General features: G+C 57.6%; 1 protein-coding gene across 1 annotated transcript in view; it reads right to left on the bottom strand.

Annotated features, from left to right (window-relative positions):
• ATP2A3 (ATPase sarcoplasmic/endoplasmic reticulum Ca2+ transporting 3) overlaps window positions 1–17961 on the bottom strand; it is a 33411-nt gene that overhangs the window by 955 nt on the left and 14495 nt on the right. The window contains exons 8-21 of the mRNA XM_075559594.1: window positions 16981–17445; window positions 15393–15481; window positions 15173–15275; window positions 14147–14278; window positions 13632–13757; window positions 12418–12636; window positions 11983–12318; window positions 8904–9124; window positions 7461–7663; window positions 6784–6869; window positions 2398–2537; window positions 1654–1771; window positions 1115–1232; window positions 586–781 (exon numbers count right to left, since the gene is read on the bottom strand). Of these exons, the coding sequence (XP_075415709.1) occupies window positions 586–781; window positions 1115–1232; window positions 1654–1771; window positions 2398–2537; window positions 6784–6869; window positions 7461–7663; window positions 8904–9124; window positions 11983–12318; window positions 12418–12636; window positions 13632–13757; window positions 14147–14278; window positions 15173–15275; window positions 15393–15481; window positions 16981–17445 (2552 nt within the window). The remainder of the gene's footprint in view (window positions 1–585; window positions 782–1114; window positions 1233–1653; window positions 1772–2397; window positions 2538–6783; window positions 6870–7460; window positions 7664–8903; window positions 9125–11982; window positions 12319–12417; window positions 12637–13631; window positions 13758–14146; window positions 14279–15172; window positions 15276–15392; window positions 15482–16980; window positions 17446–17961) is intronic.

Raw genomic sequence — 17961 nt, 5'->3', positions numbered from 1 at the left:
TCCCGGCCCCACGAAGGGCCATGAGGAGGGTCCGAAAGAACCCCATGGGGGCCAAAGGACCCGGCTTTGCCCTCCACCCTGGGTGCCAACTGCAGCCACTCCACCCTCAAGTGAGTGCTACCCCACCCCCTGGGTCTGGCCACCCCCTCAGCAGACATGTGCTTGACCATACCCTCTCCAGAGAGGAGGCCAACTCGTTCGGTTTTATTTTAATGAAATATTTACAGCACCCGGGGGACTGGCCAGTGTGGGAGATGGGGGCCAGCTGAGTGCCTTGGCCCCCATGGAATGACAGGCACGTGATCTATTTATAGCCCTGTATCCCGCCCCTGCAGCCCCGAGGGGCACATCCCTGCCAGAGGTGGTCTCCAAGGACCCAAACACACCAACACGGGCCTCAGCCATCTCGGGGCCAGCCCTGGCCTCTCCACATGGCCACCACCTTGACACAAACTCCCAGGCGAGGGGCGCGGCCCCCACTGCCACCTCCTGCCCGGAGAGGCTCTGCCAGAGCGAATGATGCTGCCTCTGCCCTCGTGAGGCCCAGAGAGCCCCTGGCAGAGGCAGGCAGCAGAGCACACGTGCCATCTGCTACTGGGCACCCAGCACCACCCGATGTTTGGGGTTATGGCAACCCAGAATGGTGGGCTCAGAAGAAGACTCGACCCCCCACTGTCCCACCAATAACATGACACCAAAGAGGCCAACCCAGCGTGGTCTGGGGTCCGGGAGGCGGTCAGCGGCTGCCCACTCCACACCTGGGCGACTGTCCTGAGAATGCCTGGATAGAGATGGACCGGGGTCAGAGAGGCCAGGTCCACAGCAGCCAGAGTAAAGGCAAGTGAGGCGGGCAAGGCAGCGTGGCCCTCCACGGTGCCCCATGGCCCCCGCCCCCGCAGTGCAGCACAGCGTGAGAGAGGGCAGCTCGCTGACAGCCCCCAGAGCACCTGCATCTCCAGCTGGTGGCCCAGCAAGGCCAAGGTCCAGTGTGGTTGGGATAGGCATCCAGCTATGCATACCCTGGTGCCCATAGAGGCCCAGGGAGCAACATGGATGGGCAGTGGCTGCAGATAGCGTGGCGCGCAAGGCTGGGTGCCCGGAGCCTCCCGCTCACCGTCCATGTGGTTCCGAGACAGGTACTTGAGGGCCTCGTCCAGCAGGATGACAGGCAGGGACATCTGGAGGACCACCACCCACTGGTACCCGCTTAGTGGGGTCACCTGGAAAATAAGCTGGAAGGGGGCTTCCGGTAAAGGAAGGTCGGTGCTGGGGACTAGCATGCCCTCCACCCAACTCCCACTGAAAGTGCCCCTCGAATTTCCACCTCCAGATCTTTGTTCATTGAGCTTCTTCTACCTGAAACACCCTGCCGGCCCACACCCACACTGCAAACACCCATCCTGCTGGGATGTGGGAGGGATTCTGCTAAGCCCTCCCCCAGGCCCCCAACCACAGATACATACGGAAGAGACTCCCTACACCAAGGGGTCTTCACGGCTACTGCCCCCCTACCCTCGGGGCTCCTGATGGTGGACCACACCTGGGAACACCATCTGCCCAGGGCCCATGCACCAAGCACCTTCAGCTCCCTGCTGACCCCTGTCCTCTGCCATCTGCAGACAGGCTTTAGAGCAGCCGGGGCAGGAGACTCACCGGCAGCGGCGGCACGAGCAGGATGAGGAAGTGCAGGGCCATGGACATGGCCACAGCCGCCAGCAGCCAAGGGTTCAGCCAGGGTGGCATCCGCAGCAGTGACTGGTTCTCTGAGACACTGTCGGGAGGGGGCACAGAGTGGGCGCTCACCTCTGGCTGGGCTCTGCTGTGGGCACCCAGCCCAGGGGAGGCCAAGGCGAGGACCTGGGGGGACTGCCAGCTGCCTGTCTGCCCGCCCTGTCCCATCCTAGGGCTTTGAGCTGGGGCTGGAACACTCTTTTCCCACCATTCGGGGGCTTAGTCCTGATCCTTGTATTTCTGGCCTTTGAGTTGAGTCCCCTTGCCTCTAACAGTGGTCCATCACTGATTCTCAGAACCCCTTTGGAATGCTCTGACACCCCAGGTCCCCAATTATACATGCCTTAACCCTCACCCCAAAATCCCCGGCCTCCTGATCCTCAATCTCTCAGTCCTGGGCCCCTCTGGCTTTCAAAGCCAATTCCTAAGCCCCTGACCCTCAACTCCCCAATCCAAAGTTCCTCTGACCCTGAGCCGCTCAGTTCTGGACAGCCAGGACCCTCAATTCGAGACTCCTCTGACCCTCGAGCCCCAATCCCTGACACCCTGCCCCTCAGCCCCGAGTCTTAGACCCCTCTGACCCTCAACTCCCCAACCCTGGACCCTGCTGACCCTCAGACCCAACCTTAAGCCTCCTACGCTCCCCGTTCCCCCGCCCCTGCCCACCTGTTGAGAGCGTTGCACATCTCGATGGTCACCAGCACGGACAGGGCCATGGTCGTCGGGAAGCGGGACTCGAAGACCTCGCAGTCAACGTTGTCATTGGCAAAGAGTGGGTTTTCCTTGGAGCACTTCAGGAAGTTCCTCTGCCGGAGAAACGGGGTTGGGGCACGCGACGGTCAGGGAGGGGCAGGGGCATGCCCTCCAGAGCTGGGCGGGGTGGGGGGTGCTGAGAAGGGGCATGTGCATGGGGCACGCCCTCTGACACGTCCCACAGATGGTGGCACTCGCTGTGCTCCAAACCAAAGACCTCCTCTTTCCTTGACCCCAAACCCTCTCCTCCATCCCATCTTCTGGCGTCAGAAACAAAGACACCAGTCCACCCACCACTAAAGCTGGGGAGGGTGACAGGAGCCCTGGGGGTTGAGGTGCGCTCCTCGCCCCTGCTCTTTTCTCACCATGGAGACAAACAAACCGAATTGCCGCGGCACACAGCCTTAACAGGACCAAACCAAAGAAGCCACACCCACTGTCCCATTGGTTTCGACTCCCAGTGATGCTCACAGGGCGGCCCCCGTGGGCTTTCAAAGCTGTGAGTCTTTACTGGAGCAGAGAGCCTCCTCTTTTTCCTCCGGAGAGGCTGGTGGTTTTGAACTGCTGACCTTGCGGTGAGCAGCCCAATGAGTAACCTACTCCATTACACCACTAGGGCTCCCTCATAATAACCCTAATTAAAAAGTTCTCCATGGGGTAGGGGCTGAGGGGAAGAGCCCATCGATACCAAGGGCTCAAATAGAAAGTAAATGCCTAGAAAAGAATAAAGGCAACATACGGACAAATATGCCTGCTATAATTGATGTATGATTGTCATAAGAGTTGTTAAGAGCCCCCAGTAAAATGACCTTTGATAAAAACTTCTCAGAGCAAGAGATGGGTGGCCTCGAGGAGGCACCCACCATTTCAAATCTCACTGGCAGAATCCACCGTGCTAAGAGGCGGAGGACCTGCCCTATCGGAGAGAGGATGTCCGAGGACGATATACCCCTGGCCTGGGAGCCTCGTCCGCACACAGAGCTCTCTCTAAACAAAGGACTTAGAGAGTGGTGGCCAGGCGGAGAAATGACCTTCCGAGAGGCCTGTAGAAGGACCGGCTGTCCCAGCTGCTGCCTGGCCACCCCCGCAACACACACACGGGCACGGTGGTCCTGCTGTGGTGCTCTCCCCATACTCCTCACGGAGGATGGAAAGCAAAAGGACAGGGCTTGGCCTCACATGAACATCTGACGACGGACCAGAGATGGGAACGGCTGTTGCCAGAGCGCGCAGGCTGCAGGGAGGACGTCTGCAATTCAATCAGGCCGAAATGTGGCACCTTGACAGGATCTTCCCCAGCGTGGAGCGTCCTGTCCCAGGTTTTAATAGTTCCTGCCTTGCTACCAATTAAGGTTTGTTTGTGTTTCATTGTATCGTGGTTCGGCCATCCGTTTGTCGTCCACCTTGACTTTGTATGGTTCGCCGTGGATGAAATCCCCAAACCAAACCAAACTCACTGCCATCCAGTCGGTGTCCACTCGTGGTGACCCTGCAGGACAGAGTAGAACTGCTCCCGTAGGTTTCTGAGACTGGGACTCTACCAGAGTAGAAAGCCTCATCTTTCTTCCTCAGAGAGGATGCGGGTTTCCAACTGCGGACCCTGCGGGCTCCAGTGCAACACGAACCTATTGCTTCCTATGAAACCTGCAGGGTAGGTAGACCTAGAGACAACTGGATCAAAAGACTCAGGGTCGAGGCAGGGGAGGCCTGCTGGAAGTGGGGAGCTAACCACAAGGGGCACCACGGGGAAGACATGTCCCAGAATTGATGGTGGTGATGGCGGCCCAACTCTTAGGAATGTGATTGAACATTATTGAAATGTATGATATGCGGTGATCTGTCTGCGCACCTGTTAAAAATAAACTGATTTTGAGTGGGGACTCAAAGCCCATCTGTAGGCAACTAGATACCCCCTTACAGAAGGCTCTCAGGGAGGAGACAAGCCAGTCGGGGTGCAGTGTAGCAATGATGAAACATACAACTTTCCTCTAAATCCTAAATGCTTCCTCCCCACCCACTATCATGATCCCAATCCTACCTTACAAATCTGGCTAGACCAGAGGATGTACACTGGTACAGATAGGAACTGGAAACACAGGGAATCCAGGACGGATGATCCCTTCAGGACCAGTGGTGTGAGTGGTGATATCAGGAGGGTGGAGGCAGGGGAACAAATGAGGAGCCGATGCCAGGGGCTTAAGTGGAGAGCAAATGTTTTGAGAATGATGAAGGCAGTGAATGTACAAATGTGCTTTACACAATTGATGTATGTATGGAGTGTGATAAGAGTTGTATGAGCCCCCAGTAAAAGGATAGAAAATAAAATAAAATGAACAATTTAAATAAATAAACAAACTGATGTTTTAAAAAGACCAGGGGCTTGGCTGGGTGTCTCACTTTAACAGAGTGATTGAGACTCCTTCTCTCACCTATAGCAGTGGTGGGCTTTCCTCCAAAAGCCCTGTACGTGGGGGCCAGTGTAAGGGCTGTGACTTGGAGCTGATCACAGAGCAGGGACTCACTGATCGATTGACTCCATCTACCAGTGGCCACAGGACCAAGTTCTCCCAGCCCGCAGTGACTTCCCGGGACACACGTCTACCTGTCCCCCGCGAGGACGCACCTTGTTTACATCCTTGTGCGCACACACAGGGAAGCCAATACAAACAAGGAGCAGATTCCCTGCTTGTGCCGTGAACACCCCCGCCCCCACCCAATGCAGCCCCCTGGGTTTTCACCGGCAGGCACCTGCCATGCACCATGAGCCCTCAGGTCGTGGGTCAGGACAACCTCCGGCATCCTCTCGCAGGGCTGGCACTTCACTCTCATGGGCTCACCGGGAGCCCTGGCGGGCCAGGCGCCCACTTCTACTGGCGAAGCCACTGCTCGGCCTGCTTTCCCCTTGGCTTCCCTATTTCTTATCCACTTCCTCCTGCAAGGCACCCACCCTCTGGGTTATATCAACCGCATTTGCATTTATCTACCCGGTGCCCCGCGCTCTGGTGGCACAGCGGGTACGAGTTGGGTCACTCACCCAAGGCCAGCAGTTGGACACCACCAGCGGCTCCCCAGAAGAGAGGAAGATCTCTACGTCTGCACAGTGACAGTCTTGGGCCCCCAGGGGCACTTCTCCCCTGTCCCGTGGGGTCGCTGTGAGTCACAATGGACTCCGGGCAGGGAGAGCACACACCTGTTGCTGTCAGGTTGATCCTGACTCGGAACAACCGGAGGCAGACCAGAATCACCCCTTTGGGTTTCCCAGATGGTCAATCTTTAGGGAAGCAGGAAGTCTCGTTTTTCTCCCTTGGAGTGAATGGTAGGTTTGAACCTCTGACCTTGTGGTTAGCAGCTCCATGTGCAACCCACTACACTGCCAGAGCTCCTAACTTAAGTTCCAATATTCTGCTGCCCCACAGGAGCCAGCTGGGCAGAGGAGCCTTCTGCTGTGTGGTGGGGAGAGCATCAGCTTCCGGTGCACAGGGCAGGTGGGCACGGAGTGACAATGGGCTGCCTCCTAACCAGGAGACACACCCGCCCCCCCGCCACACATACATACACACACACCACCACCACCACCACCCCGTCTTCCTGGACTTGAACACTGCAGGCTGGGAGAATCCCTCAAACCAGAGAGCCTCTGGGGATGGTGACCCGGTGACCCCAGCCATAACCTTGCCACCAGACAGGATAAACTGAGCAGGACTGAAGCCACTTCCTGGGCCCTTGTGCCTAGCCCAGGGATGAGAAAAGAGCCCCTTCCAGAGACGGCAGGCCACCCAGAGGACGCCAGCAGCCCTGCAGCCCCACAAGTGGTGTGGCGTCAGCAGGCTTTCAGGCCATGGGGCTGGGGATCTTTGGGTGAGTTCCCACAGCTAGCCCACCCTCCTGGTGGGCTCCTCCCACATGCCAAGCCAGGTAGCTTCAGCAGGCCCTTCACCCTTGATAAACAGCAGCTTGCAGAGTCCTCCACTCCATTGCTCACAGTCTCAGCCTGGCCCTCTGCCTAAGCTCCTTCATTCCTGGGGCCCCAGGACAAAACTAACCCGCCCAGGCCTTGCCCCTTGGTCCCACCCTGGGGGAGGGAAGGCCTCTCCTCTGGCTCAGAATGCTGTACTGAGAGCCTGACCAGGGTCCCTGCAACTTCTGAAATTGGTTCTCCAGAAGGTGAGTGTTTATATAAATATATTGGGGGGGGGACGGCTGAGCAGTCAGGGGTCCTGGCCCCCTGAAATCCCAGTCACTAGAGATGCTACCTTAGGTCTACCCACGGGCCCAGCTCCCCGGCTGCTGTGTGCTCACCAGCTGGTAGAAGGTGACGCGGGGTCCCTCTGCATCATACAGGAACCACCAGGTGGCGGCAGCCACTGTGGCCAGGCCCACGTACACTGCAGGGCGGGGAGGAAAAGGCTGTAGGCTGTGGCTTTCTGGGGCCATTCCTACCAACCACCTTCCAACAAGTCCTTGAGTTTCCCTCCGGGGACAGCTCCCTCCCTCTCCAAGACAGGAGGTTCGCATACAATTGTCCTGAGCCTAGGGGTGTGCGCGCCCTGATTTGCAGTGAGCCTCAGTCACCACCCTGGCAGTGACTGGCTAGGACATAGGCAAGTGGCCCCATCTGGGCCAGTGAGAACAGGCCCGAGACGCTTACCACGCCGTGCACGGAGGAGCAGTGGGCTCAAAGGCTCTCTTCGGAAGTTGGGGTTGTAAGAAAGGGAACGAGAGGGCTGGAGCTGCAGCACCCACTCTGCTGCCCTCAGGAGCACAGGCCAGCGACTGGAGCTGAGGCTGAGCCGACCAGTGAGTCTGTCCGAAACCGGGGCCCCCCCATTCCCGAAGCATGAGTCTAGTCTTGTGCCCACCCAGACCCTTTTAGCACCAGCCAGACACCTGGGTCTCCTTGGCTGGTTTGCAAGCCTCACCGATACAAGGGTCTTAGAAGATCCTGGGATCCCACTGGGGGCCGGGGCCTTGCTCACCGCCAATAGCCAAGTAGCGGAAGAAGAGCCAGCCACTGATCAGGGCCTCGCGGGGGTTTCGGGGTAGCTTCTCCATGATGTCCAGGTCTGGTGGGTTAAAGCCCAGGGCTGTGGCAGGCAAGCCATCCGTCACCAGGTTCACCCAGAGCAGCTGCACGGGGATCAGGGCTTCGGGCAGGCCCAGGATGGCTGTGAGGAAGATGCTGGAACCAGAGTCATGGGCTCTAGCCCCCCTCGGATGGAGGGCCCAGTGGTAGCTCATACCCACTACCCACAAGGCAGCCCCTGTCTCCCAGCTAGTCCCAGCGTGTGGGCGGGCAGGGGGGTGGATGTACCTCTCTGTCTCCACCAAGCCAGCCCTGCCTCCCTAGCCCCAGCTCTGGAGCGCTGGCACGTCTGCCCTGCAGACCTCACCACCCGAACCCACTGCTGTTGAGTCGACGCCGACTCCCAGCGACCCTATAGAATAGGGTCCCTATAGAACAGGGTAGGGCTGCCCCGGGGGTTTCCAAGACTGCAACTCTTTACTGGAGTCGAAAGACCCGTCTTTCTCCTGTGGAGTGGTTGGTGGTTTTGAACAGCTGACCTTGGGGTGAGCAACCCAACCTGTAACTGCTCTGTCACCTGGCCTCCTTGCTATGGAGGCCTCACGGAGGCTGAATGGTCACGCTCGCATGACCGCGCATGCTTGCTCAGAGACCCAACAGAACCAAACATACCACGATGGAGTCCATTCCGACTCACAGTGACCCGACAGGATAGGGTAGAACTTCCCCTGAGGGGTCCCAAGACTGTTAACTCTTTAGAGAGTAGAAAGCCTCATTTCTTCCACTGAGTGGCTGGGGCTTTCAAACTGCTGACCTGGAGGTTAGGACCCCAACTGCTAACCCACGACACCACCAGGGCTCCTGGGAAAGACCGAACAGATCCAGAAAGTCCTGCTCGCTCACAGACATGAGGAGACAGAGCTCACGCACACGCAGGCAAGCCCGGGCTCACTGTGCGCTCCCACAGAATGCAGACACCATTACAGGCCAGCACAGCCTCTGGGCCTGTACGCATGGCCAAATATGCACACACGTGTGCTTAAACTCATGTACACACATCTCCCACCAGGGCACACGTAACCACGGGCACACAGGTAGGCCCGCAGATCCTCATGGGTGTACTCGCACCGATGCCTTAGTACCAGCCCAAAGGTGGGGCTACTTTCTCCCAGCTCATGACTCTGAAAATGAGAAGTCGCGGCTGAAGGGATGAGGGGGGTGTTTCAGGCACCTCCTGGAGGGCTGAGGGGCCCCTTGGTCTATGGGTCACCAGGCCTTCTGGTTAACGGTCTGATCCCGAGCCCTGGAAGGCTCCTGTCCTTTTCCCACGCACCCTCTATGTCAGGGGGACAGAAGCTGGCCTGGAGGGGCAAGAGGAAGGACCACGGGGCCTCACCAGACGACCTCGCCCACGTTGGAGGAGATGAGGTAGCGGATGAACTGCTTCATGTTGCTGTAGATGGCCCGGCCCTCCTCCACGGCGGACACGATGGAGGCAAAGTTGTCATCTGACAACACCATCTCGGCCGCCGACTTGGCCACCGCTGTGCCCGAGCCCATGGCGATGCCGATCTCTGCTTTCTTCAGGGCTGGTGCGTCGTTCACCCCGTCACCAGTCTGCGGGCGGGATGAGGAGGGCCACACCTGAGCAACGCCCCTCCCCATCCCACACCCCAAGGCTGCCCTCAGGCCACAGAAGGGCGGGCAGAATAAGGTGAAGAATGAGTTTAGACCCTAGGCTGGGGGATGAGAGGAGGCCGCAGGCAAGGGGTACAAAACATGGCCACAACCGGGGAGGAGAATCGACCAAAGGCTGGAACGGGGATGAGGCTGGGGACCAGGCTGCGGGCAGGCCAGGGGTGGGGCTGGGGGTGAAATGAAGGTGGGGGCAAGGTGAAGTCAAGTTCGAGATACAGTCCAAAGGCTCAGGTTGGAACCAAGGTGAAGGTCAAGAAGGGGGCTTTCAAAAACCAAACTCACGAAAATAATAGTTCATCATTTATCAAGGGGTCACGAAGGTGGGGGGCAGGGGAAAAAGAAGAGCGGATACCAAGGGCTCAGTACAAAGTAAATGTTTAGAAAATGATGATGGCAACATATGTACAAATATGCTTGATACAATTGATGTATGGATTGTGATAAGAGCTGTAAGAGCCCCCCAAAATGATCTTTTAACTTAAAAAAATTTGTAATTGATCAGATATATTTATGTATATACATAAACTCAAATTCACTCCATCAGGCCGGTTTGGGCTCGTAGCTGTCCTATAGGCCAGGGCGGGACTGTCCGTGGGTCTCTGCGACTGTGAATGTTGCACAGGAGGAGAAAGCAGCCTCTTTCCCTTAAGATGCTGGTCTCTAACTACTGACCTCACCGCCAGCAGTCGAGTGTGTAGCCCACTTAGCCACCAGGGCTCCACATACAGTAATCTAGATGGAGAAAATCATCAAGTCTGCAGAGTAAAAAGAAGGATTCTGGGGAGAGAGGGAAAAAAAAAAAAAGAGAACCTGATGCAAAGGGCTTAAGTGGAGAGCAAATGCTTTGAGAATGATTGGGGCAGGGAATGTATGGATGTGCTTTATACACTTGATGTATGTACATGTATGGATTGTGATAAGAGCTGTATGAGCCCCTAATAAAATGTAAAAAAGAAAAGAGGAGAAAAAAAAGAATAAGAAAATGATGAGGGCAAAGAATGTACAGATGTGCTTTATACAATGGATGTATGTATATGTATGGATTATGATAAGAGCTGTATGAGCCCCTAATAAAATGTTTTTTTAAAAAAAAGGATGCAAAAAAAAATAAAAGGATGCATCTGGATGGAAGGCCTTTGGTTTTTTGTGTGTGTGTGTATAAATCATATTTCAACTTTCTGGGCTTTTAAAATTATTTACAAATTAAAAGTTTAAAGAAATGTGTTTTAATCATTTTATTGGGGGCTCGTACACAATCTCTTATCACAATCTATCCATCCATCCACTGTGTCAAGCATATTTGTACATTTGTTGCCATCATCATTCTGAAAACATTTGCTTTCTACTTGAGCCCTTGGTATCAGCTCCTCATTTCAAGTTTAAATTTTTACATAGAAAACAAAACCCAAACTCACTGCCACTGAGTCGATGTCGACTCACAGTGACTCTGCAGAACAGGGTAGAACTGCCCCTGTGTGCTTCTGAGACCGTAACTGTCTGTGGCAGCAGATGGCAAACTGGTGGATTCACACTGCTGGTCTTGTGGTTAGCAGCGTGTAACCAGGATGCCGCTAGGGCTCCAAGAACAGGACTTAGGCTTACGGTTAACAAAGAAAAAGAAATGTGAGCAGGGTGGAGGTCAAGTTAGAGGCCAAGTCATAAAGATGCTGTGGTCAGGATTGGAACGGCAGTCAAGGGCAAGGGCAAAGCTGGGGTCAGAACAAAGTACTGGCAGGGGGGCGGGGTTGGTGGTGTCCAGGTCCAGGCACGAACCCATGTCAGAGTTGAGCTCAACATAAAGAACCCAACTAAGATGGCAGGGGCTAAGGTCAAGGGCAGGGGACAAAGTTAGTGTAGAGGTGGAGAAAAAGTCATGTAGCTCTACTGTGGCCAAACCAAGGAAGACGCCCCACTCTGTATCCAGGCCAAGCCTTCTGGTCACAGTTAAGTTCAAAGTGAAGGACTAGGTTTGACTGCAGGGGGCGGGGTGAGGGGCTGTCAAGTTGACAATCAGGTGTGAGGGAAAGGTCAAGGTCAGATCAGGATTCTAGACCAGGATGCAAAAAACAAGAGCGAACAAAACCTGAGCCCAAACCATCTAAAGGTGAATGAATTAAAGATCTGCCCACGTTCTCAACAACACGGGTAAATCTCAAACAAACAAAAGCAGCCTGATACAAAAGAGCATGCACGCCCCGATTCTATTCATACAGCAACCAAGGGCGAACAAAACTAATTTGGGCAGGAAGAAAAAAACCCATCAAAACAGTGCTTACTTCTGGTGAGAGAGGTCCAGGGAAGAGGCACCAAGGAGCTATGGGCTGTGTGTGATGGCCTCTGTGTATTATTATAAGGTGTGTGTGTGTGTGTGTGTGTGTTCAAAAGCTCGTCCAATAGCACCTTTAAGATCTGATCCTTTCGCTGTATGTCAATCCTCCCTCACGAAGGAAGCAGCAGCAAACACCAGCGCACACACACTGACCTCTCACGAAGGAGGCCTGCCCCTTACTCTGAAATGCTCTGCTCCAAGAGACAAGTTAACAAAGGAGCTGTGGGGGGTGGGAACGCCCCAGAGCTAACAGCCCGAGATGCCTGGCCCCCAGGGTGTGATGGGCCACCTTTTCCATTTCTCGGTGCGTTTCAACATGTTTACAGGAGTTGTTAGGGAAAAATAAGAGCAAAGCAGAGAGCAGGTGCTTTCTCCGAGCCCCCGGGGATGTGCCCGCTGCCCTCTGCGCCCCCCACTGCCCAGTCCTGCTCCCCTTCTGGGGCCGCACCATGGCGGTGATCTCGTTGAGCGACTGCAGGTCCTCCACGATGCGGGACTTATGGGCGGGCTCCACGCGTGCAAAGCAGCGGGCCGTCTGGCAGGCCTGGCGCTGCTGTTCAGGGCTGAGGTCGTCAAACTCCCGGCCCGTGTACGCCTTGCCAACCACGTCCTCCGTGTCCCCGAAGATGCCAAGCCGGCGGCAGATGGCCACGGCTGTGCCTTTGTTGTCCCCTGTGATCATAACGACTCGGATGCCCGCCTGGTGGCAACGGGCGATGCAGGCTGCCACCTCGGGACGCGGCGGGTCCAGCATGCCCACACAGCCCACGAAGGTCAGGTCCGTCTGCAGGGAGGGGGACAGATGCCAGCTGGGCCTGAGCCCATCCAACCCCACTATCTGCCCAGCTGCTCCCGGGGGAGCCCCCCAGCCCCCAGCACCCACCTCATACTGCCCAAACTTGCTGCTGTCGTCTAGCTGCATGTCCTCCTTCCGAGGGGGTGAGTCCCGGGTGGCCAGCGCCAGGCAGCGCAGCGTGTCTGAGCCCGAGCCCCAGTCCCGGATCTTTGCCAGGATCTGGTCCCTGGAGGCAGCGTTCAGGGCTGTGGTGCGGCTCCCCACTCGGACTGAGCTGCAGCGCTCAATCACGCTCTCTGGAGCCCCCTGCGGAGCAGGGGCAAGAAGGGGTGGCAATTCTGCCCGTCACAACGCCCCCCTGCATCTTGTGCCACTAAGGAAATGGAAGCCCTTCCAACGGTGCGCCTGGCCAGGCCAGGTTGAGTCCGCAGTGAGAAGCAGGAAGCAGCAAAGGCCCCAATGAGAAATCCCCCAGGCAGGGGCGGTAAGGAGGGCGTGAGCACCCCCCCCAGGGGCACCCTCCTGCACTGTCTGCTGAGAGGGCCTGCCACAGCTATTAGGACCCCAGCTCAGTGGAACCTCACAACAGGGAGGCAGGCTGAGCTCTGCCTGGGGACCAGACACAGGGACCACCTGCAGGTGGGGTGGCGGGTGTGACTTGGGGGTGACAGACTCCTTGGCACTTTGGAGTCCCACCTTGGGCCTCCCCTCTGTCCTGGGACTAGGTCTGGCCTCTGACTATGTGACCAGCGGCTTCTCCTTCTGCCAGCTTTATGAGTGGTCCAATCACCAGTGTCATTTCATTTCAAAGGGTTGAAGCCACCACTGAGTGCACTTAGGCTGTGGTTCCTACCCCGGGTTTGCAAGCAATGACAGGAGGGACAGGGGATGAAGATCTGGATGGGAGCTGGTTCTTCCTTCCTGGCACTCAAGTGGCCCAAACCCAAAGCACCTGATGGCGACCCGCTGCCTCAATGCCACTGCTCCCGCCTGACCTGCTGTTCAGATGGGGAGCGCAGGTCCAGGGAGGCGCAGGGATGATCCCGGTCCTGTGCTGAGGCCTTGCCTTGCAGCCTCGACTACGGCCCCAGAGAGGGACAGGACTCGGGCCCCTGGCCTTCCCACCACTTACACCAGACCTGGCTCCTGCTTCCTCTTCCCCACCGCAGGCTGCCCACCCTCATTCTACCCAGGCAATGGGTCTCCCGCAGCTGCAGCCTCTGGGGACTCAGCAGCCTAGGGACCAGGTCCCCAGAGCCGGGGTGTGCAGGGTCACCAGGCTAGCCAACTAAGGCCCCCACCTTCACAAACATCTTGGTGCCCTGGGCTGCCGAGCCAGGGCGGGTAGGCGTGCAGTACACGGACATGGACTTCCGGTCCCGGGAGAACTCCAGGGTGAACTCCTTCCGCATCAGCTGCTTGATGACCTGCGAAGCCAGGGCAGGCCAGGGCATGAGGGGCCCAGGTAGCACCTCTGCCCGGCACAGTAATGTCTATGCTCTCTGGCTGTGGCATTCGAGGCCTCTGCCTCCCTCTCTGGCCTGAGAGATGCTGAGAAGTTACTATTTCAAAACCATGCTGGCTCCATCCTCCCCCAAGCCCCTGCCAAGACAGGGCCTTCCCCCCTTTATTCTCCCCTATTCAACTAACCCTCACTGCTACTGAGCTGATGTCAACCCACAGGGACCCTCCAGGACAGAGTTGAACTGCCTCTGTGGGTTTCCGAGACTCCCAAGCCAAGTCTTACTAGAGCCTGAAACCATTTCCCTTCTCCAGATGCCCCAGGCACATAGCCTGAGCTTAGCAGTCCACTCACCGTGTTGCAGGCACCAGCTCGCTCCACCCGGGACAGGGCCTGCAGGTCCATGTCAAACACATTCATCTTCTCCACCAGGCAAGTCAGGGCCGTCTCTGTGGCCTCTCCCACCTTCTCATAGATGCCCTTGGCCTGGTGGGAGTGAGGGCAGGGCCAGTTACAGGTAACTTCTTTAGTATCAAGGCAGGTGGGCCCAAGGACGGCTGGCCTGGGCACCGACAGATGCTGCTGCCCACCTTCCCTTTCCGAAAGTCCTCACAGCCCTCTCCACCTCTCTTCACACCTTTCCATGGTCCATTCCCAGCTCCTCTGTCCAGGTCCAAAGCCTGCCGTCCGGCCCCTGACCCTCAACTCCAACCACCTCTCCCTGGGGCCTCCTGCCTCTTTCACGTGCTCAGTGCCCAGCACCGGGCTCCAAACTCACGTGTCCAACTGCTGCCTGACAGGCTGCAGCCCTGGGGAGCCCCTTAGGTTACCTCCTCCCCCCACCACCCCGTGTTGGTCAATCCAGGGACAGTCCCACCTAGGATGGCTGCCAGGAGCAACCCTGACCTCTTCAGCCAGAGCCACCTGTCTCACCCTTTTCAGCCCCACAGGGGGCAGGCTTGTTCTGTCCTTTTTCAATGCAAATCTGCCCACCTCCTGCCCCAGCTGAAAGTCCCTCTGAGGCCTGGCGTACAACTGCCTTGACTTTGAGAGCCGCACCCCCTCCTGTGAGCCAGCACCCACCTACAGCCACACATGCCAGACAGGTGGCTTCTAAATCACTTCCCACTGTTACTGTTTCCACGTGTGGGCTGTTTCTGGGCCGTGCCTTACACCCCAGACATCCTCCCTATTCCCAACCTGGCACAATTCTCCCCCAGGGGTCCCTGAGCCTTCAGATCAGAGGAAGCGGGTGGGGTGCATGGGCTGGCCACGCCCCTGGGGCAAATCGCGGGAACTGTGCGTGCGGCTCTGGGCAAAGGGTCTGTCCTGGGCCGGGGTGCTACGACCCGGGGGAGGTGGTGACGGGGCGGGGCCCACCTCATTGTAGTCCAGCGCCGAGTCGTTGCACAGGGCGCAGATGGTGGCCAGCTCCACGAGCCCGTCAAACTGCCCGCAGCGCACAAGCCTCTCTCCCTGCCGCCTGCAGGAGCCCCGGGGTCAGTAAGTGGGGCTCAGCCCCGCCCCTGGAAGGTGCCACGCCCCCGCCTCCACAAGACCCCGCCCACCATAAAGCCCTGGCCCTGGAACCAGCACTCACACTTCGCCCTCAGGCGCATATGTGGTCCCGGAGATGGTGAACTCGTGCAAACGGCAGGAGTTGGCTTCAGCCTCGGCCACCACGAACATCTGGAAAGCCAAGGGGCTCGTTCAGGGCGAACGGGGTCTCTTCTCTCTTCTGGGCTGAAGGGGGTGGAGGCTTCAGGGTTTTCCTAAGAGCCTTGGGCCACGCTCTCACCCTCAGGGGCTCTGAGGGGTTTCCAGCAGTGCCCTGGGGCAGCTGCCAGCTGCTGGAACCCTGAGCTGGGGCAGGAAGCCAGGCGCCTGACCTGTTTCTCCTCTGGGGTATGGGTGGGATCTGAGTCCAGCTGCCCCTACTTTCCCTTCCCTGGAAGCCCACACACACCCCACTCTTAAGAGTCACTAGCCAGATGTGTCCCCAGGGAGTCAGCTCCTGCTGGGTGACCAGGGGCAGGGGCTCCCTGAACCCTGGCTGTCCTGGGAACTAGTCACGTCAATGACTAGTCCAGCACCCAGTAGGTGCTCAGTGTGTCCCCTTCTGCCCCCCCCCTGATCCCCAGAAAGTATAGCCCTTGAAAGGGGGCATTTCTCAGCAAGCATGGCCCACCCCCTAACCCCCCTATGTTGTGCTTTTCAAGTCTTTCATTTGAGCCACTGGACACTGTTCAGTTAAAGTCCCGAGAGGGCAGTGGTTCCCATGTTAGGCTGCTAGTGGCAGGGCGAGCAGTTCAAACCCACCAGCCGCTCCTGCAGGAACTAGACGAGGCTGTTCCTGTAAAAGTTAGTCTTGGAAACCCACTGGGGCAGCTTATTCTGTCCTATTGGGTTGCTCTGAGTCGGGGTGACTCAATGACAGTGGTCTGGTTCTTAGGGGATTGAGCAGAGCTTCAGGGCAAAGGCAGAGACAGCTGGGCAGTAAAGCTTGCTGATACCCCTTCCGGGCAGCAGCCTCCAACAGGCTCCTATAAAACCTTAAGGTTTCAGAATTCAGAGCCTAGGCTTCCAAGGTCACTTCTCAGGTCCCCCAGCTGGCAGGCTGTGGGAGCAGTGGTAGGAGAAGAGACATGGGGAACTAAACCCTGGAAAGCCTGCAACGTGCACCAGTACCACACCTACCTCTAGGCTGGGCCGGGAGGGGCCCTCTGCTGCTTCAGAGCCTTGGCCAGAATCTCCGAGCATGTGGGCAGGAAGCCCAGGATAAAGGATGGAACATCAGGGAATAAATAATTCCTGCCTTGGCCCTTCCAAGTCACTGGAGCTGTCAGATCTGGTAACAGGTAGTGACTGCAGAGGGCCCCTGGTAGAAGCAGGATAGAACCTGGGTCCAGTTAACTGGCCCAGCCCTGGAGGCTGGACTCGACTCTCTCCTGTGTCCTGGGTGGGTTAGCTGGCAGGGTGTGCATACTCAAGTTTCAGACGGGGAAAATGAGGCTCAAAGATCGGCCGTGACCTAGCCAGCCATAGGCTCTGAACTCACGAACACCCGGATCTGCTCCTCCATCCCCCAACAAAAAGGAAGTGTCAGGGGGAGGCCCAGAGAGGCAGCCCCATCTGCCCACTATCACGCTCCGCCACCGGGAAGGCCCGAGCTGGCTGCGGCGACTCACCCGGCAGACGGACATCTGGTTGGTGGTCAGTGTGCCGGTCTTGTCAGAGCAGATGACCGAGGTGCAGCCCAGGGTCTCCACGGAGGGCAGGCTCCGCACGATGGCATTTTTGCGTGCCATGCGCCTTGTGCCCAGCGCTAGGCAGGTTGTGATGACAGCCGGGAGGCCCTCGGGGATGGCGGCCACAGCCAGGGCCACGGCAATCTTGAAGTAGTACACAGCACCCCGGAGCCAGGAGCCGCCGTGAGCGGGGTCGGCAAAGTGGCCGATGTTGATGACCCACACGGCGACGCAGATCACGGAGATGGCTCGGGACAGCTGCTGCCCGAACTCGTCCAGCTTGCGCTGCAGTGGCGTCCGCTCCGGCTCCACCGCCACCATCTGGCTCCGGATCTTGCCCAGCTCCGTGCTCAAGCCCGTGGCCACAGCCACACCAAGTGCCTTGCCGGATGCAATGTTGGTACCCTGGCACATCAAGAGACAAGGGGCGAGGGGCTGACACCTTGGCCAGAGGCCCTGCGCCTCTGGGCCACTGGAGGTGGGCTCTTATCTTTCAGCTTGGCTTCTGTTTTCTTCCCATCCCTGCTGCTCTGTATTTAGGGAGCCATTGCCCATTCCTTCTCTCGTGACCGTGCCGGGAGGCCAGGGCTCTGGGCGGTTGCCTTGTCCTCAGTGCCTGACACTGAGACAACACCTGGCCACGAAGGACCCACCCAGCACAGCAAGTCCCATCAAAATGAGACTTGTCACAACCACGGCCACACAGGCGTGCATGGTGGGCCGGGATCCTGCCTCAATGGTCCATAAATAATTACCGAAGGAAAGCTCCAGAAAACCTGAGTCCGGCAGCTCCATTCCCACAGCCCTCATGCAATCCCCAAGTCCTGGTGGAAGTGGCCAGCCTTGGGCCTCAGTGTCCCCTTCTATACAATGGTCCCACAGAGGCCCCCATAACCCCATTGCTCCCCACAGGCCACTCAC

The sequence above is a fragment of the Tenrec ecaudatus genome, chromosome 10 (genome assembly GCF_050624435.1).
Source record: "Tenrec ecaudatus isolate mTenEca1 chromosome 10, mTenEca1.hap1, whole genome shotgun sequence".
NCBI classification, from domain to species: Eukaryota; Metazoa; Chordata; class Mammalia; order Afrosoricida; family Tenrecidae; genus Tenrec; species Tenrec ecaudatus.
The sequence above is the reverse complement of the archived record's forward strand: the minus strand, read 5'-3'. Positions and strand labels throughout refer to the sequence as shown.